The sequence below is a fragment of the Aquarana catesbeiana genome, linkage group LG11, assembly GCF_042186555.1.
Source record: "Aquarana catesbeiana isolate 2022-GZ linkage group LG11, ASM4218655v1, whole genome shotgun sequence".
In the NCBI taxonomy this organism is placed as follows: Eukaryota; Metazoa; Chordata; class Amphibia; order Anura; family Ranidae; genus Aquarana; species Aquarana catesbeiana.
The window spans coordinates 222,920,979-222,942,466 of NC_133334.1; the positions used below are offsets into that span (position 1 = coordinate 222,920,979).

At 39.9% G+C, this 21,488-nt stretch overlaps 1 protein-coding gene across 2 annotated transcripts in view; it reads left to right on the top strand.

The window, feature by feature from the left end:
- Positions 1–21,044, top strand: part of MACROD1 (mono-ADP ribosylhydrolase 1) — a 1,161,618-nt gene extending 1,140,574 nt beyond the window's left edge. Inside the window, exons 9-11 of one of the 2 annotated variants that reach the window (XM_073605384.1) lie at positions 7–88; positions 6,556–6,586; positions 20,926–21,044. In XM_073605384.1, coding sequence (XP_073461485.1) covers positions 7–88; positions 6,556–6,560 — 87 coding nt within the window. In that variant the 3' untranslated portion in view covers positions 6,561–6,586; positions 20,926–21,044. The remainder of the gene's footprint in view (positions 1–6; positions 89–6,555; positions 6,587–20,925) is intronic. The other variant, XM_073605383.1, reaches the window with a different exon arrangement.
- Positions 21,045–21,488: the final 444 nt, after the last annotated feature.

Here is a 21,488-nt window from a genome sequence, read left to right on the forward strand (position 1 = left end):
TCTCAGTTTGACCGTATTATCATCTGTGTTTTCCTGGAGAAAGACGAAGAGATCTATCTCAAGAAGCTCCCTGAATATTTCCCTTTGGGTAAGTTAGTTCTCACGGTTTTTAATATAAAACATTTAGTATTTTATTTATATTTACTGAAGAATAGAGGTAAATGATTGTATCATAAGCCTTTATGGCACGGGTGGAGCAGGCTTCTTTGAAGGAGGTTCCATTAGAACTGAAGAAGAATATATTATTCATCTGAATGACAGTAATGAATGACAAGTAACAGTTTCATCATTTAATAACAATTCTTCCTAAGTCAATAAACACAGTAAATGTCTTTCAACTGTCTTTTTGCCGTTCAATTTAAATTTGCATTGGACACCACAAAGCAGTTTTGCCGTACAGCATAAAGTTGTACTAAATATTCAGCTTGGCACAGAGCATACCTTGCTTTGGCTCCTGTGGCGCCAAAAGTTTTCCTTAAAGTATTGTTAAAAGCAGGGTGGAAACTCACGAGCTGCCAAAAGCAAAATAAAAATATAAACAAAAAAACATAAACATAGGCTGCTGCAGACACCCCAGTAGTGATCCCACACCAAAGAGAACAAATGATAGATGAATTGGTTCTGTGCTGCTTACTAAAACAAATAATGAAAACCTAACAATAAACACCATACAGGGGGTCCAAACCCCTGGGGAAAAGTACAACAATCTGTGAACACAATTAACTCAAGGGTGAGTAATCAGTAACAAATAGTTCACGTGCACACAATAAACAATGCATAAATAAATAATAGTTCATATACAGTGGGGAAAATAATTATTTGATCCCCTGCAGATTTTGTCATAGTCAGCATTTTTCTTCCTAAAAACACAAGTCCCCCCGTCAAGAAGGCACATGTACAGGCATGCCAATGAACATCTAATGATTCAGAGAAGGATTGGGAGAAAGTGCTGTGGTCTGATGAGCCCAATTTGAGCTCTTTGGCATTTACTTGACTCGTCGTGTTTGGAGGAAGAAAAATGCTGACTATGACCCTAAGAACACCATCCCTACAATCAAGCACGGAGGTGGAAACATGATGCTTTGGGGCTGTTTCTCTGCTAAAGGTACAGACCGACTTTGCCGCATTGAGGGGCCAATAGACGGGGCCACGTATTGTAAAATCTTGGATGAGAACCTTCTTCCCTCAGCCAGAACACTGAAGATGGGTCATGGATGGGTCTTCCAGCATGACAATGACCCAAAACATACCGCCAAGGCAACAAGTGGCTCAAGAAGAAGCACATTAAGGTCATGGAGTGGCCTAGTCTGTCTCCAAACCTTAATCCTATAGAAAATTTATGAAGGGAGCTGAAACTTCATGTTGCCAAGCGACAGCCAAAAAACCTTAAGGATTTAGAGAAGATCTGTAAAGAAGAGTGGACCAAAATCCCTCCTGGGATGTGTGCAAACATGGCCACCAACTACAAGAAATGTCTTACCTCTATGTGCTTGCCAACAAGGGTTTCTCCACCAAGTACTAAGTCATGTTTTGCTTGGGGATCAAATACTTATTCTACTTACTGAACTGCAAATTAATTTATAGCATTTGTTTTATGTGTTTTTTTCCAGATTTTTTTTTTTTATATTCTGCCTCCATCATTTAAAATACACCTATGATAAAAATTATAGACCCTTCATTTCTTTGTAAGTGGGCAAACTTACAAAATCTGCAGGGGATCGAATAATTATTTTCCCCACTGTACAAAAAAAGTAAAAACCCTCCAGAGATGCAGCCCAACCAAATAAAAAATGCAGCTAAAAATAATCCAAAGTGCATAAAATGTTTAGCAAAAAATAAAACAATAAACACCCTCCAGGAGTGTGATCACCCAAACTATGAAAATGAACAAAATACTGTAAATCTCAAAAAGTGCAATAGTGCAAATTCAATCACATTAAACTATAAATACATTTTCATAATAATAGAGAAAGTATCCATTAAAAAGTCTGAATGTGTAGATGGTATTACTTCGTATCCAACATCCATGCTCCATAAAGCACACAACGTGACTGTGACCCTCCACCGGCCAGCATGCACGCTTACTTCCAGCAAATTACCCAAAGGTCAGCACACACTTTTTTAATAAAACTCCAATGGTCTTTCCTCAGCTTGGCCACGGATGGGAAACATCTCCTTAATTCCTGATATTCCCAGGCTATTCAGCTCAAAAGGAATAAAAGAGGTGCTTCCATAGTGAAGTAAATGTATTAAAAGATTAAAAGCATATAAAAAGCCACTCGCATAGGGTGTATGTAACATCAGACTCAATGAAACATCACTAGGAGTACCAATATGGCCGACTTCCAGTTTGTAAAGGAAGGGACGTCACCTATGCATTGTGTCACATGACACGTGACTTCCTCACGTCACGTGTCATGTGACACAAAGTGTCGGAACAGTAGAGGGACTTTTTCATGGAGACTATAAACAGCTATTCTAGTGCTCACTGCGCAGGCATGTTCCAGCATTGTCACCATCAGGAAGCCCATCCTGACCAATGACCTGAAGCTGCTGCTTGAGCGAAGCGTGCCTCCCAACTTTCTGAGATGAGAAATAGGGACACCTTCTAGCTTTTTAAAATAGCAAATGAGATAATTAAGCAAAAGGATGAAGGTTTTAGCTAAGCTCAGAATAAAACTTTTGATAGTTCAATGGTAAATTTTCATAGAAATATGTACATCACCCCAAAAAGCGGGACAACTAAGAAGATAAGAGGGACAGAGGGATTTGGTTTCAACACAAGGACAATCTCTGCATATGAGAAAATTATGTAGACAGGAGGTGGCTGAAGGAGGCTGAAAGAAATCAGCAGCATTAGTAGTATTTACTAAAGGCAACTCCACTTTGCACTGCAAGTGCACTTGGAAGTGCAGTCCCTGTAGAACTGAGGGGAAGATCGAAATGAGGGGAAGCTCTGCTGATTTCTATCATCCAATCATGTGCAAGCAAAAATGCTGATTTTTATTTTCCTTGCATGTTCCCCTCAGATCTACAGCGACTGCACCTCCAAGTGCACTTTCAGTGCAAAGTGGAGTCGCCTTTAGTAAATAACCCACATAGTGCTGTAGCCAACTAAATGTCATCTAGTTAGGGCTTACATTTACTTTTACACATAGCATGATCACAGGGTTGTTGGTGAGAAAACATGCATAAAAATAGCTCAGGAAATGAGTGATGATGACATTTTGTAATAAAATATAAATATGGAGTGCAGTTAAGTGTTTATTTAGCCATGGGCAACATTCATCCCCCCCCCCTCATTTCAGGACATAAATATCCTAGTATGCCCCGTCGGCTCCTGGTAGTCAGTGCATGCTGAAACTTAAAAGTCTGCAGCAGCTGGAGGGACGTTGGATGCCCACGATTGGTTTAGATAATCACTCCATAAAAGAATAATGAAGTCTCCACTGAGATAGAGAAAACATTATTCACAGGCAAGAGGAGGGACAGCTTCAATCCATGCTTAGAGATGTTAGCGGATCAAAGGACTTGGGGTGCTGTGGGACTATACAGTGATTCTGGGGATTTCTGGGACTTGTTGCTGCAAAGACTCCCACTCCATCTGTAGTACTTCACTACAATTCTCATTTGAGTGCTGCATGTTTATACATGCAAGAGTCTGTTAACTCGTATTAGACCTGTACTTCTAAATTTAATTATTTCTTACAGTATATACTAGTGAAGCCTATGAATGATTCTTTTATTTGTTTTTTCAAATTGTAAAAAAAAAGTGGGATTCCGAATAACTCGAATACAAGACGGCAACAGTCCTTAATTAAGAAATAAACATCTTTGCATTTTAAAGCCAACTCTTATTTAGGAATTGGAAAGTTTGCACTGCATTGAATCTGTCATTCACACAAAAAGAAAGTACAGTTTTCATTTTAATAATAAATAAGAAAGTATATCAACCAAACTGCTGCTGGGATTAGCCTAGAAGTGCCATCATCTCTTGTGAAAATTTGAATTCGCCTGTTCAGTTTAGTCTGCTGTGGACGGCTTTATATAGACTTCAGAGAAATTGCAGCTTTAAAAGATGAAATACCAAATAAGATGCTGAAATGATGAGCAGGTTAGGAATTGACCTTGTATGAGGAAGTATATAAGCCTTTACTATGGATATATTGGAGAAAAGCAGGCTCAGTGATAGGATATAACTCCAATTTAATTGTAAACCAAATTCAGGTAAGTATTTTAAAAACAGCCGCACTCCGAAAAAGTTTTTGCTCTTTATTCAAAAAATCATCAAAATATGTGCAACAGCAGAGTGGATAAAAGAGCTTACGCGTTTCACACTACAAACAGTGCTTAATCAGTGGGGATTAAGGACCTGGATGTCAGTGGGGATCACAATAGTAGTAGTAGATGCAATTACTACAGTGATTTTCAGCTTCCACAGGGATCCCATAGGTATGGCATATGTATATACAGTTGCAATAAAAAGTATGTGAACCCTTTTGGAATGATATGGATTTCTGCACAAATTGGTCATAAAATGTGATCTGATCTTCATGTAAGTCACAACAATAGACAATCACAGTCTGCTTAAACTAATAACACACAAAGAATTAAATGTTACCGTGTTTTTATTGAACACACCATGTAAACATTCACAGTGCAGGTGGAAAAAGTATGTAAACCCTTGGATTTAATAACTGGTTGAACCTCCTTTGGCAGCAATAACTTCAACCAAACGTTTCCTGTAGTTGCAAATCAGATGTGCACAATGGTCAGGAGTAATTCATGACCATTCCTCTTTACAGAACTGTTTCAGTTCAGCAATATTCTTGGGATGTCTGGTGTGAATCGCTTTCTTGAGGTCATGCCACAGCATCTCAATCAGGTTGAGGTCAGGACTCTGACTGGGCCACTCCAGAAGGCGTATTTTCTTCTGTTTAAGCCATTGTGTTGATTTACTTCTATGCTTTGGGTCGTTGTCCTGTTGCAACACCCATCATCTGTCCACCAGCTTCAGCTGGTGGACAGATGGCCTTAAGTTCTCCTGCAAAATGTCTTGATAAACTTGGGAATTCATTTTTCCTTTGATGATAGCAATCCATCCAGGCCCTGATGCAGCAAAGTAGCCCCAAACCATGATGCCCCCACCACCATACTTCACAGTTGGGATGAGGTTTTGATGTTGGTGTGCTGTGCCTCTTTTTCTCCACACATAGTGTTGTGTGTTTCTTCCAAACAACTCAACTTTGGTTTCATCTGTCCACAGAATATTTTGCCAGTACTGCTGTGGAACATCCAGGTGCTCTTGTGCAAACTGTAAACGTGCAGCAATGTTTTTTTGGACAGCAGTGGCTTCCTCTGTGGTATCCTCCCATGAAATCCATTCTTGTTTAGTGTTTTACATATTGTAGATTCGCTAACAGGGATGTTAGCATATGCTAGAGATTTTGTAACTCTAGGATTCTTCTTCACCTCATTGAGCAGTCTGCGCTGTGCTCTTGCAGTCATCTTTACAGGACGCCCACTCCTAGGGAGAGTAGCAGCAGTGCTGAACTTTCTCCATTTGTAGACAATTTGTCTTACTGTGGACTGATGAACAGCAAGGCTTTTGGAGATACTTTTATAACCATTTCCAGCTTTATGCAAGTCAACATTTCTTAATCGTAGGTCTTCTGAGAGCTCTTTTGTGCGAGGCATCATTCACATCAGGCAATGCTTCTTGTGAAAAGCAAACCCAGAACTGGTGTGTGTTTTTTATAGGGCAGGGCAGCTGTAACCAACACCTCCAATCTCATCTCATTAATTGGACTCCAGTTGGCTGACACCTCACTCCAATTAGCTCTTGGAGATCTCATTAGTCTATGGGGTTCACATACTTTTTCCACCTGCACAGTGAATGTTTACATGGTGTGTTCAATAAAAACATGGTAACATTTAATTCTTTGTATCTTATTAGTTTAAGCAGACTGTGATTGTCTATTGTTGTGACTTACATGAAGATCAGATCACATTTTATGACCAATTTGTGCAGAAATCCATATCATTTTAAACGGGTTCACATACTTTTTATTGCAACTGTATACATTGGTCCAAGCTAGACCTATGTAACTATGCAATAAAATCAATATCTGAAATTCAGCTGTAGATGTAATGAAGCATTAGTAATTGTATTTCAAATAATCTGTACATGTGGAAAATATTCAAAGCATCCCAGATGACAAAAACCATACCTGCGGAGAAGTAAAAGGAGCCCAGGGGCAGAGTCATAAGAACATCATGAAAACGTACCAATTATTATTGATGGATGTTTACATAGATAAATATGAACTACCCAATTACAACGAGAAGGCAGATAGGCAGCTGAAATCACTCTGGGTTAAATACACCTCTCATATCTGTACAATTCAAGCAGCTGCTGGGTATATTCATGATTCTGTTATCAAGTGATGCACATGTCAGGTTACAGGAAGATCTGCTAGTATCTAGAGACAAATAATGTGGATATGAGACAGGTTAATCGATTTGCTCAGATTACAGCTCTATGTACTTTTCCAGCATAAAACAGAAGCCTTTGTCAGTCTTCAGGGTAAGATCATCGTTTGAAAGTCAGACAGCTAACCTGCTAGTGTGTGCTAAGTGCTTGCACGCTAATGGTGTTTACAATTTTTACTGTACTCACATTTCTAATATCAATGTGTTCATTAATACTGTACATTAGTACATTGCAGAGTTGTGTCAAATTGTACATGCATACTAATTGCTTTGTAGGTTTGGCTCTTTATTGTATACTTTACATAGTGACACTTTGCTTTACGAATGTCTCATCATTCGCACAAAAGTAACAAACAATATCCATAAAGTTTGTAATATGAGCGTAATGTCAGTTTCTATTTGTTGATTTTCATCAAGCGAAGGTAAAATTCCCTAACATTTCCTAAAAATGACCAAGATAACATTTGACAATAAGAGTTAAAGAACATTCACCAATAAAAAAAATAGCCTAATGCTACAAGCTAAGAACGTTCAACTAGCAGGGGAAATAATATGAGGCAGACTTCAGCACTGTGTAAATAGCATGTGGAGATTCCTGTGTGAATGGCTGATTGAATGAGTGTTTTTACCACTGTTAAATGTGACAGTTTCCCGCTCAGTGGTTTTAGTTGCTAGGGAGCCTGTACCTGCCAGCGTCCTAACAACCAGTGACTCATTCCTGTCCAACACATTCAGTTAGTGTCATCACATCCAGTTCAGGGCTATGGACGCTGCTTTGGTCTTTAACATCAGTGCCCTAGACTGCTAATGTGTGGGGGAGAAGAGACTGCGGGGACCGGTCAAGCAGCAGGAGGAGGACTGAAGAATCGAGTAAGTAAATCTTCCTTTTTTGCTCCCCTAGACCTAAACAAGCAAAAAAAGGATAGGTTTATCTTTAGGAACATGTTACATGTTACACCCGTATTTTGGGTGTAACATACCTGCCTCCCACCACCAGGGCTCCCTTCCCTGTGACAGTGGCTGGGGGTTCCCCTCCCTCGTAGTCGCTGTAACATAAAAATCATGATTTTAAAAAGTGGTCTTTGAATGAGTAAAATGCAAGTCCTGTCCACCAATGCAGCAGATGGCTTGTAGTTCTCAATAGACTATGAGCTTGCTGATCAGCGCCCTTGCAGTCCATTAACACTCCTTACAGCACAGAGATATAGGCAGTGCCTGCAGAAGTCTAACATTACGCCCTCGATCCACTGATTGAGGTGCAATGCTCTGCCAGCTCCTGTGAAAAAATAATGAATGCACATTTCTTTTTCCTGCAAAAATATGTGCATTTATTATTTTTTTCATGAAAGTAAACCTTGCCTTTAATCCTTGCAGTATGGGTGCAGCCTTACTGCAAAGAATAATGTTTTTAATTGGCTGGGGTTTGTTTGAATTTTTGAGTCATGGTTGAATGGTTTTATGACTATTTTAGGCAACAATAGAAAAGTAGTGCTTTAAGAACATATTAATACATGGCATTAGCCAGTGTATGCCAATGGGCAACAAATTTAAAAGAACTAAAGTTAAACCTGTTTGGATAAATTCAAGTATAAGGAGGCATATTAAGGAGAAAAAAAAATAATTGTTAGAAAAAAAGGCCAAGGGGTCACCATCAGCATTCCAATACTACAAAGAATGCAATAGGAAATACAGTGCCTTGAAAAAGTATTCATATCCCTTGAAATTTTCCACATTTTGTTATGTTACAACCAAAAACATAAATGTATTTTATTGGGATTTTCATAAGTAAATTTGTAAATTTTTGGTCTTATCTGACGAGAGCACCTTCTTCCACATGTTTGCTGTGTCCCCCACATGGCTTCTTGCAAACTACAAATGGAATTACTTATGGCTTTTTTCAACATTAGCTTTCTTCTTGGCACTCTTCCATAAAGGCCAGATATGTGGAGTGCACGACTAATAGTTGTCCTGTGGACAGATTCTCCCACCTGAGGTGTGGATCTCTGCAGCTCCTCCAGAGTTACCATGGACCTCTTGGCTGCTTCTCTGATTAATGCTCTCCTTGCCCGGCCTGTCAGTTTAGGTGGACAGCCATGTCTTGGTAGATTTGCAGTTGTGCCATACTCTTTCCATTTTCGGATGATGGATTGAACAGTGCTCTGTGAGATATTCAGGATTTGGTATATTTTTTTATAACCTAACCCTGCTTTAAACTTCTCTGCAACTCTATCCCTGACCTGTCTGGTGTGTTCCTTGGCCTTCATAATGCTGTTTGTTCACTAATGTTCTCTAACAAACCTCTGAGGGCTTCACTGAACAGCTGTATTTATACTGAGATTAAGTTGCACACAGGTGGACTCTATTTACTAAGTAAGTGACTTCTGAAGGCAATTGTTTCCACTATATTTTAGTTAGGGATATCAGAGTAAAGGGGGCTGGATACAAATGCACGCCACACTTTTCAGATATTTTTTTTTTAATTGAAAACCATTTATAATTCTCTTTCTACTTCACAATTATGTGCCACTTTGTGTTGGTCTATCACATAAAATCCCAATAAAATACATTCACGTTTTTGGTTGTATCATGACAAAATGTGGAAAATTTCAAGGGGTATGAATACTTTTTCAAGGCACTGTATAAGGGCACAATCAGCGCAGCAAGAATAGACCACTAGAGACGCAGAGGTGAGTGAAAAGAATCCCACAGAAAATGTGTAAGTATATTATTAGGAAAAAAGCAAAGCTGGAGTCAATTGGCGCCATAAAGGATAGTCTGAGGATTTTGTTTGCAAGTGACAATGAGAAGGCAATTGTGTTAAGTGCATTCTTTTCCTTTGTTTTTACTAAGAAAAAAAGGAGGCGTATAATAGTTTTTTAGCATTACAGCAGAAAACGTTCCTTTGTGGGTAAAGGAAGCCAGTGTTCAAAAAACGTAATAATAAATCACCAGGCCTGATGGCGTACACCTGAGAGTACTTAAAGAACTTAGCCAGGTTATTTCTACACCATTATTCCTAATCCTTAAGGATAGCTTACTGGCTGGAATTGTACCAGCTGACTGGCGAAAAGCTAGCATGGTATCTATATCCAAAAAGGGCCAAGACACATTCCTGGAAACTACAGAAGTCAACTGAACATCAATAGTATTTACACAACTGCAGGGGATGATAAGGGACTACATCCAAGAATCTGCTGATGAAAACAGTATCATTAGTAGCAACCAACATGGGTTTATGAAGGATCCTTCTTGCTAGACCAACATTTTAACATTCTATAAGGAAGTGAGCTGTAATTTGGATAGAGGATGGCCTGTGGACAGGGTGTATCTGGACTTCACCAAAGCATTCAATACAGTACCCCATAATTGATTAATTTAAATATTGAGGTCAGTTGGAATTGATGATGGCATATGTAGCTGGATAGAAAACTGGTTACAGGAGCGTGTCCAGAGTGTGGTGATAAATGCAATATTTCCTAATTGGTTAGGTAATTGGTCCTGGGGACCAATTCTGTTTAACTTATTCATAAACAACATAGAGGTTGGAATAAATAGTTCAGTCTCTGATACAAAGCTAAGCCGAGCTACTTTACAGGAAGACCTTGATAAAATAGAGGGGAGGGCAAATACATGGAAAATGAGGTTTAATGTTGATAAATGTAAAGTAATGCACTTGGGGGCTAAAAAATATGAATGCAGGTTACATGCTAGAGGGAAAACCTCTGGGGGAATCCAGCATGGGAGAGGATCTGGGTCTCCTAGTAGATCACAGGCTCAGCAATAGCATGCAATGCCAAGCTGCAGCAAGCAAGGCCAGTAGACTACTATCTTGCATTAAAAAGGGTATCTACTAAAGAGTTAAAACTATAATTCTGCCACTGTACAAAGCTCTGATTCGGCAATATCTTGAATATGCCGTCCAGCTCTGGTCTCCAGTCTTAAGGGAGGATGTGATGGAACTGGAGAGAGTCCAAAGAAGGACGACAACGCTGATAATGGAACTTGAGCACCTCAGTTATGAGGAACGGCTACACACATGCTTAATTGGAGATACGATTGCAATATCCAAAATATGTAAATGGTGATTCTAGCATAGGGAGGAAACAATTCCCATTTCAGGTCGCTAAAGAGGACACGCGGCCGCTCAGTGAAATTAGATGAGAAGTGGATTAAAGTGGTTGTAAACCCTATTTGAAAGTTGAACTGAGCACATATATATGTAGTGTTTACTTGTCTCTCTCCAAAGCTCTAAGTGTCGTTTCTCTCTGGTGCTTCGTTCATCTGTTGTCAGCATGAGAAGTTCCCTGACACATGAGATGGAAATTTGTATCAGGGAGGGAGCTTAATGGGAGTTAAGCAGAGAGCTTGTCTATTTAGACTACAGCTCTGCATGTTCCTTTGGTCCTCTGCCTATGTGGAGGGGGTGTCCTTTTCCTCCAATCAGCTCTCACACAATGTAAGTCCAGTCTCCCCACCCAGCCCTATGTGCTGCTGAAAGATGAAGAAAGATTTCTAACACAATCTGCACTTTTCAAAGAGTGTAGACAGGGGAAGACTGCAGATATACAAGTAAAACTTATGTAGGGTGATTTATTTCATTTCAGGGTTTCACCTGAGGCTATTCACTTCACCGGGTATAGCAGAGGGTTTACAACCACTTTAACCTTAAACCATGTTGAGGGTTCTTTACTGTTAGAGCAGTAAGGATGTGGAGCTCCCTCACACAATTGGTGCTGACAGCAGGGAGGATCGCTAATTTCAAAAAACTTTTAGATAGGCATCATACAGGAATTTGGGCAATGGTAGGGACATAAATACACATGCATACATACACCTTAACTGATGGAACTGGATGAACTGATGTCTTTGTTCATCCTTACCAACTGTGTAACCATGACGTTACACAATGTTATAATTATTCATTACTTTTGTGCAGTGGATGAAACATTTGCAAAGCAATTTTTTTTATACAGTACTTTCTGACTGCTACTGCCACCCCCACTCTAACTGTGTGTCCTTGAAGACTTTTTGGCTCAGAACCCTGACTAATGCTATATCTTCTTGCCCTGACAGTTCATTTTATTTTATGCAATGCTGCATCGTACATGTGTTTTATTTGTATATTATCAAATAGCCCTCTTTCATCATTTCAAATGCAGTGATGCTCATTGTAAACAGCTCTTTGTGTAGAATGCTACTGGACATATCTGAGACAAAAGGGAACATATGCAATATTAGTCAAAGGATTAATACTTCTGCCTTCGCTTTGCAGCGTATTGTCATATGCCCAATTAATGTCCCTGCAAAACGATTCTAAATGAAATCAATTAAATGTAAAGAAGCAGTGTGTTTTTATTTGATACATTGTATGATTTATTATTACATTGTTTATCTGTGAATGTTTTTATGTAAGCTTTTACTACATCCATGCTATTCTATTCTGTTATGAACACAGTTCAGATTGGCACATTTTTTTCCAGTGACTGGGTATGTCGGATAGGTTGTTAGCATCCCACTCAACAATTTTTGAGATAAAAATCAATTATCTGCATAGAAAGATTACGGTTTTCAATTACAAACTATAAAGTCATGGGGTCTATTTATAAATATTTTCACACAAGATTCACACAACTTGCACACAGCATTCACACTTTTTTATTGAATCCTTGCATTAAGAAAAAATAAATAGTAAAGCATATTCCCCTTGCACCACTACTAAAAATGTTCTATTCGTATAGATAAAGAGCGATAAAAGTGTTTTCATATAAAATGGGCATTTATCTTCATTTTGCTATGAATCTGCATTTTATCACCAAATCAAATTACTCAATTTATTTGTTCTCTTTTATAGATCCCTAAAATAACTTGCAATTATTACCAGGCAAAAGCCAATTGTATATTTTTTTATGGATAAATAGCCTGTGTGATAATCATTGTGAATTGACTTATAGTCAAACGTCCCTTAAAAATCAATAAAGTATGTGTATGTGGGAAAATCATTTGATTTGTTCCAGAATTGCCTTTAGTAAACTGAAAAATCAAAGTTTAAAAATCAAAAGCAAATAAAACTTTATGGGCAATTGAGCATGTTGATGAGAATATTTGCATTAAATCCGATTGTAGTTTAATAAAAATGATATAAGAGGGTTCTTCAAAAAGTTTCCACACTTTTTTAAACTCTTTTTATTAAGAATTTTAAAAACAAATTACATCACTTTTCTACATAGTCACCTACCTTTTTTGTGATGCATTTTTCCAAGTGTCGTACTAACTTTATAATGCCATGAGCAAAACTCCTCCCGCCCCCACCGTTTCCAACGAAAATATAAAAGTGTGGAAACTTTTTAAAGACCCCTCGTATGTAGATTCTGGGTGTAACAAAACAATAAGTGCTCAGTGTTTTACCAATGGTTTCGTTTCTAAGGCCCCTCAAGCCCGAGCAGAAAGGTCTGTGTGCAGTAATAGGCCTGCAGATAAAGACCTCTGCACCATCTGTAATCATGTGCCTCCATCCCTAAATCTATACATAAAAGTTTGCATTCCCCTGGGACTTTTATTGAAGCACATGACATTAAGTAAAAATCAATACACATGATTACAAAATTTAATCCAATTATAAACAGATCTGATAGCAACGAAATGCATATATAATACTGAAGAGCTTATGAGTAGCAGAAATACAATATCCACATGGATAGATTGCAATCAATTAATTCATAGTATAAATAAATTTAAATATGCCGTCCAAGTTTATAACACATGATTGTAACAGAGCTGCATGCAAGAACTCAACGTGTTTCATGGAACAACATGCACTTCTTCAGGAATAATTCAGGGTGCGTGTCTGCGACAAATAAATAATGACAGAATGGTTGAGGAAGATTACAACAAAAAAGGGAAGTTTAAAACTTTATCCCATCCTGCTACTTACAAAACAGCTCAAAATTGGACATGGTGGTGCTGAGGATAGGAGGCTCCTTGGGATGTCTATCCCGAGAACTGAGGCAGTGTGACCTGTGGGGACCAAAGGGACTGATAGAGACAGTGCCCCAGGACAAGGTCATCTAGAGCCCTGGACAAACATGCCAAACTGCACCCCCCCCCCCCCAAGATGTATGAGCATTATGTGTTAGCAAAAATCTCCCCACAAAAACACTGAGCACTAGTCTAAATGCTTATCCCCTAAGCATAAACTCCCTCTCCTCCAAGTACAAATCTGCCCGGAGCTGAAATCCCCCCTCTCAGCGCAAATCCTTGCCCCCCCATCCTCCAAATTCCCCCAGTTCAACTGCCCCTGCCCCCCCAAAAAATTCACCCCTCCCATCACAAACCTCTACCCCTAAAATTTCCCCTTGTAGTATTCATCTCCTCGACCTCTCTTTAAATCCCCCCCAGCACAAATCCCCCCTCCTAGCACAAATCTTCTTCCCCCATACCCCCTCCTAGCACAAATCCCTCTAAATCACCACTCTTAGCACTCCCCCACACCTCAATTTCGCCTTCTAAAACAATACTTACCCCCTGCTGCCCCCAAATTCCCCCTTCCAACGCAAAATCCCCCCCCCCTAATCTTGTCGTGGAGCCTTCCTACCTCACATGATACCATAGTGCCCAGGGCAGCCATCCCTCCTGCCCACCCCTTGTCCCGGCCCTGGATAGTGTAATAATACACATGGCAGTCCAAGAGATTTCTGTGAAAAATAATGTGCTAAAATAAATAAAATGGATGTATGAGCATAGAAGTGAATCAGGTGTAGCTAGGTGGCTGCTGAGTAAATTGAAAAAAGAAAGCAATGCGTGTGATTGTGTGGTTCACAACGCACATAAGTGAAAAAGTAAAAAAAAAAATATATTTTTTTAATTAGATGAGGAAGTGTTCAAGTGAATCATCACCCAAAAAGGGAAATTCAAAACTGTACAGGAGCTAATACAGAATAAATACAAATAAATGTGTGATAATACAAGTGAATCGGGTATGACCAGGTGGCTGCTGAGTAAGTTAAAAAGGAAAAATAAGGTGTGAGATAAATAGTGTGTTGTATGGCTCACAACCCACATAAGTAAAAAAAAGATGTTAAAATGTAATGAGAAAGAAAGTAAATAATGACATAAAAGGGAACCAAAAATAATATGTGACCCAGCAAAGGGAAATTTTTGCAGAGTTTATAACAGTTAATACCTATTGGCCCTACAGTATCTCACAAAAGTGAGTACACCCCTCACATTTTTGTAAATATTTTATTATATCTTCTTATGTGACAACACTGAAGAAATGACACTTTGCTACAATGTAAAGTAGTGAGTGTAAAGCTTGTCAGAGTCTTCACTTAGAAATGCGATAATCCTAACTACCTAGACCTGAGGTGTGCCTTGGCCTAGCTGGTCAGTATGCCTAAAAGATGGCATACCCTGAATGAAATGTGAATGAAATAATAAAAGTATGGGGGAACAGGTGGGTGGGAACCCGCAAATGATCCGACGAAGGATCTGATGGAGGAGGAGGGATATATAGCCCTCAGACTCCTCCTACAAATCCAGGCTAGCCTGCAGACAGCCTTCTAACTTGTAGTCAGAGTCTTCACTTAGAAATGCGATAATCCTAACTACCAAGACCTGAGGTGTGCCTTGGCCTAGCTGGTCATTATGCCTAAAAGAGGGCAAAAAGAGACACAAAGTAGGTGTGATGTAAAAGCTTTAATGAAGGGCCAGCAACAGCCATCCGTCCAGAAATTAGTGAAAGCCTGGATGACTATTAAAGGGGATTATGTATGTAACAGCTAAAACAGGAGGAACTCCAGCGCCCCATGTACCTGATGATAAAAGATAAATGATAAATATTTTGTGTGGCCACCGATATTTTTCAGCACAGCCTTAACCCTCTTAGGCATGGAGTTCACCAGAGCTTCACAGGTTGCCACTGAAGTCCTCTTCCACTCCTCCATGACGACATCCATAACAACATCATGGAGCTGGTGGATGTTAGAGACCTTGACAGGCTAAACGCCCCACCCCTTCAACCTCTGCAGCAATGCTGGTAGCACTCATACGTTTATTTCCCAAAGACAACCCTTGGATATGAGGCTGAGCACATGCAATCAACCTATTTGGTCAACCATGACGAGTCCTGTTCTGAGTGGAACCTAACCTGTTTAACCACTGTATGGTCTTGGCCACTGTGCTGTAGCTCAGTTTCAGGGTCTTGGCCATCTTTATGTAGAGCAACAATTCTTTTTTTCAGATCCTGAGAGAGTTCTTTGTCATGATGTGCCATGTTGAACTTCCAGTGACCAGTATGAGAGAGTGAGAGCGATAACACCAAATTTAACACACCTGCTCTCCATTTACGCCTGAGACCTTGTAACACTAACGAGTCACATGACACTGGGGAGGGAAAATGGCTAATTGGGCCCAGTTTTGACATTTTCACTTAGGGGTGTACTCACTTTTGTTGGCAGCAGTTTAATGTCTAAACTGCTGCCAACAAAAGTGAGTACACCCCTAAGTGTAGTCCAGCCAACATTACCAACAGGGTGAGCATTGGTGTATGCAGAGCTTTAGCTGTCACTAAGGAAGGAAGTGTGTTGGACCACTGCAGGAAACCCATTAATTTTACAGAGAGTGCAGCAATATTTAAATAGATCTATAATGAACTATGCTCCAATTGCCAGAGTCCAGTACAGTCGTGGCTTGCCTTGTTATACCGGTTCTGTCTTATAATTTTTCTTATCTGTCTAACAGCAACCACTCTCATGATGGTAATTATCAGCATACGTCCCACATGCTGAGCCTGCCGCCTCTTGCTGTTTTGTTTTCCTGCTTTAGCTCTGAGTAGGGCTTGTCTTTCTGACAGTTTTAAAGGTTTGTCTCCAACTTCATGATGAAATGGAGATTTTCTAAAACACATAATGTACCTTATTATGTTTTCTTGTTCCAACCCATCACGAATGGTTAGAAAACAAATGTTATGATTGGTATGAAATAAAAGACTAAAGACATGTATTCTTCACATGACAAATGTATTTCTAAGCTTTGGACTATATACAGAATACGTATATTTTGTAATGTAGCACAGCCTTATATTTTCCATGCACATCGCATATATGCATTTTCTGCACAGAACAACAGGGGTTTCACTAGGGCACATAGAAAACAATTGTTTCCTATGTGTTCTGTCCACACTACAATGCTGCGGTCATGTGCAGTGTAGATATGCTGCATTTTTATGCAGTACATTGGAAGGCACTGCAGGTCACCACATGACAGCAAATGATTGCACCAGGCTTCTGTGCAGAGACTTGAATGACAAGTACATTTGTACACTTGAATAAGTTTAAAGCAGAATAAATAGTAAAACACAATATCTTTTACTTTTTGCTATAATAAATATCCCACATTTTTTTTATCAAAAAAGCAAATTTTTTTCTCAGTTTAGGTCGATATGTATTCTTCTACATAGTTTTGGTAAATAAAATCACAATAAGCGTATATTGATTGGTTTGCACAAAAGTTATAGCGTCTACAAAATAGGGGATAGATTTATGGCATTTTTATTATTTTTTTTTTTTTACTAGTAATGCCGGCGATCTCCGATTTTTATCGGGTTTGCGACATTATGGCGGAAACATCAGACACTTTTGACACATTTTTGAAACCATTGACAATTATACAGCGATCAGTGCTATAAAAATGCATTGATTACTGTGTAAATGTCACTGGCAGGGAAGGGGTTAACACTAGGGGGCGATCAAGGGGTTAATTGTGTTCCCTAGTGTGTGTTCTAACTGTGGGGGGAGTGGGACTGACTAGGAGGAGACAGAGATCGGTGTTCGTACATAGTATGAACACACAATCTGTTTCCTCTCCCCTGAAAGAACCGGGATCTGTGTGTTTACACACACAGATCCCGGTTCTCGCTCTGTCACGAGCGATCGCGGTAGCCCAGCAGTCATCGCACCCGCCGGGCACTCGCATCAGGGTTGGGCACACGCTGCGGGCATGCACGTGTCCCTATTGGCCAAAAGGCGGAGCAACGTAACATAACGTTGTTTTGCCCAGCCGTGCCATTCTGCTGCAGTAAAACCGCGGCGGCTGGTCGGCAAGCGGTTAAAGTGCATTTGATACTTAAAGTGGTAGTAAACTCTGTTACATCACTTGCGCCTACAGGTAAGCCTATAATAAGGCTTACCTGTAGGTACTGTGAATATCTCCTAAACTTGCACAGTTTAGGAGATATTCAGAGTGCATGCAGCTGATGACATGATGCAGTGCTGAACCTTCAGAGCCTGCACTGGAAACAGCGGCTCCCATGCACATGTGTGGGAGTGACACTCATGTAGCCGTAGGCCACGAACCCGAAAGGAGGACCGGGGGAAGATGTTAGCCGTCTCAGCGGTGACATCACCACGCTGGAGGGCTTCGTTCTAAGGCAAGTTTCTCATAATGTGCTAGTATGCAATGCATTATGACGTTGACTTGCAGGGAATTTTTTTTTTTTTTTTTTTTACCACCTGTGGTTCACTACTGCTTTAAAGCGGTAGGTAAAGCTGTAAAAAAAAAAGTGCCCAAGCAAGTTAATGTCAGAATATGCTAGTACGCACCGCATACTAGCACAATTTGAGAGACTTACCTTTTAACGGAAGCCCTCCAGAGGCACGCTGTCACAACTCCCGGCACCTCCATCTTCACCCGGTCTTTGTTCCGAGTTCGCGGGCTCCAGCTATTTTATGGGCAAGCCGTGATGATGTCACTCCTGTGCGGTACACTCAGTGTGCCCTCAATTCAGCAACTCAGTGTGCATGCAGCAGTGATGTCACCGGCTGAAAAAATAGTGAATATCTCCTAATCAGTGCGTGTCTGGGAGATATTCATTGTACCTACAGGTAAGATATAATTGTCTAAGCGGTGTTTACTACCGCTTTAAATCCAAACTCCAGGTTTGTTTTCACTATAGCTTGTATGGGCCAAACAGGCCCAAACTATTTCCTATACTATTTAATGCAGTGGTTGTTAGCACTGTCTAAACTGCATGCAGCATCAGCTACATAAAAGACTCAAGACTGCCGTGCGGCAATCTTGAGTACTTTATTATTTATACACATATGTCCTGTTGTGTGATTACCAGCTGCTGTTTTTGACTATCAAACTTTTTCATCTGCACAATTACTATATATAATTTTTCAGCATCAGCTACATGCAGCTTACAGCACTGTGTTCCACCAGCACAGGGTCTTCCTGTCTGCTGCCGTAACAAAATTGAGTTGGCCTGAGCGCTTCTCAGCCATTCACAGGAAGCTTTATATTTTATGGCATCCTCTGATTAGTTGAGGATGTCAATCATAAAAATACAAGGCTTCCTGTGAATGGCTTAGAAGCTTTTAGCCCAAATCGATTTGAAGACAGGAAGTGCCCATACCGCTACCAGAACACAGCGCTGTATACTGGATGTAGCTGATGCTACATACAGTTTATACAGCAGTGATAGCTAGCCAGCTTGGCCCAGACTTGGCACAGACTGTTTAAAGTGAAAGTAAACCTGGAGCTGTCAAAAAAGAGGATTATCCCCCATGTGGGGTTTTTTAGCAGCCAATAGTGTTAGAAAAAATGTATACTAAAAAAGTAACGTAGTAAGTAGTTTTTATTTTCACAAAGTATCAAAAAATGTATTACTCTGGACATGAACAGTCAAAACATGAGCTGTAGTACAAACGTAATGAACAATAAAAACAGCCCCAATTACATAACAATATGCAATAAAAATACACAGTGACAATTGCACCATAGAACTATAGTACATGAGTCTTGTATGTAAGAATCTGACGCATTTCGACCCCAACGGGTCTTCTTCAGAGGATATAAATAGACAGTCACATTATATTAAGCCATGGTAGCCTCCGTAGGAAAAAACTCCCCTTTACTTGATCCTAACGTCTCCCTAGGGTTGGCCCAGTCAGCAAGGGGTCGCTTATGCGTGCCTTACGAGGAGTCACACACCAATAAGTCCCCAATATTCAGGGAGGGCAACAGAGGAAGAGGGTATGAACAGAACCTATGGTAAAGTATCGTATGTAGTAAGTGGATGTATCAGAGAAAATTAATGAAGAGTTTCTATATATATTTATTTATCTACATAATTGTATTTATGCATATACGCTATGTAAGTTAATGTAAAGATATATAATTGTTAATATTGGATCTGGATGGTCTATATAGTAGAACCGATAGAAAGAAAAAGGGAGAAAAAAGAAGGAAAAAAAAAAAGAGACCAAGTGAGAAGAATATGAGTGAGGACGGGGAAGGGAAGAGAGGGAGGGAAGGGGTGGGGGGGGGAAGGGGGCTGAGGGTGTGAAGGTGAGGGAAAAAAGCAGAAAAGAAGAAAAAAGAGAAAAAGAAAAAACATAGACCAGTTCCAGTTGCCAATTATGTGAAAAAACTGACAAAATGGGTGTAGGTAAGTGTAAAGTGCATGATGAGGATTGAGAGGTGAGGAGCTGAGCTGTGACCGAACACCACAAAAAATGATCAAACCATGTGCAAATGATAAACACCCTAGAGCCGTGCGAGTGAATTGGAAAAAAGAAAAGGAAAAGTGAGATGGGAGGACAGTATGAATTTACCTTACTGATGTGTGGGCAATCGTGTTGATTGAAGAAACAATGTGCGCAATGTGGGGTAATCTACAATATCAAGGGTCATATTGGTGAGTAAATTGTCAGTAATGTAAAATTGTCAGCAAACAGCCATGGTGTGAACCACACACCATGGAGGTTAGGGAACATTATATGAGCATTCTTACCGATCCACAGAGGGCTCTACCAGCATATGAAACGTCCAATGGAGCATAAGGGATAACACTGAAATCCCCATAATGCTCAGTCTCCTTATAGGGGTGAATTGATTACCTCAATAGTATGCAGGTGCTGTCCGTCCGGTCCTCCATTAATCCCCCCTTATGGGGAGAGTGGCGCAATGGCGTCACTTCGTGTGTGGTTCACCCCGGCATTCCGGAAGAAAGGGATCCTGGCGCTACCGTAGTTTCCATCACTGGGGCACATATAACATGTCATCAGCATGTTTTGGTATTAGGTAGTACCTTTATCAAACTGGATATTTTTTTTAAAGAGAACCTGTCATGATAAGAATGTTGGAACTGTCATGGCTCAGGGGAAGTAATCCTGATCTCATCTTCACTAATTGATGGGTCACTGACCTGGAACAAGCCTGTATATATCATGTGTGAGAACACTTGACATGCACATACTTGTTCCAGGTCGATGACCCACCAAGTAGTCAAGCAAGGATAAGCATTGATACTCAAAGTGTGTGCACCTTCCAAAAAAAGTCAGTAATAGCAGCTCCCATATTTCTGCCCTGATCTCATCTACAAAGTATGTACATATTTGCTTTTCTAAAAATGGTATTTTTTTCCTATTGCAGACCAAGAAGTCCTGTAAGCTGTAGGGCCGTGTGTGAAGACCGATCCAACTGAACCCGCATCTTTCCGCGTATCTCTTTCACACTCTTACCTTGATATCAGTAAAGTCAATGATACACAAGCCTTAATGGTGTGATTATTTACCCCAAACAGTAGGCACTAGAAATAATGAAAGAAAGGAGAACCGCCCTAATCATTTCATTAAGAGCTTAGCTTAAAACTACTTATTGATTTGTTTTTCCATTAATCTGAGACAGCCAATGACCTATCACTTTGAGAAACACTACAGCCAGAAAACTGTCAGCATAAAAGACAGCCATCAGAGAGGCATGGAAAGGAGAACACCTACAGGCCTCTTTTGGAAAACACCACAACCCCAATCATTCATTTAGTGAAAACACTAAAAATATGAATATTTTACTTAGAAATATGGAATACTTGGAACAAAGTGTGGATGAGCTCAGCTGACCACAGTTCGATTTTTGGGAAGATTCTTTGAAGATTATTCAATAAATAATCTTTATTAAAATAATCATTGCTGAAAGAATGACATTTTATTATAATT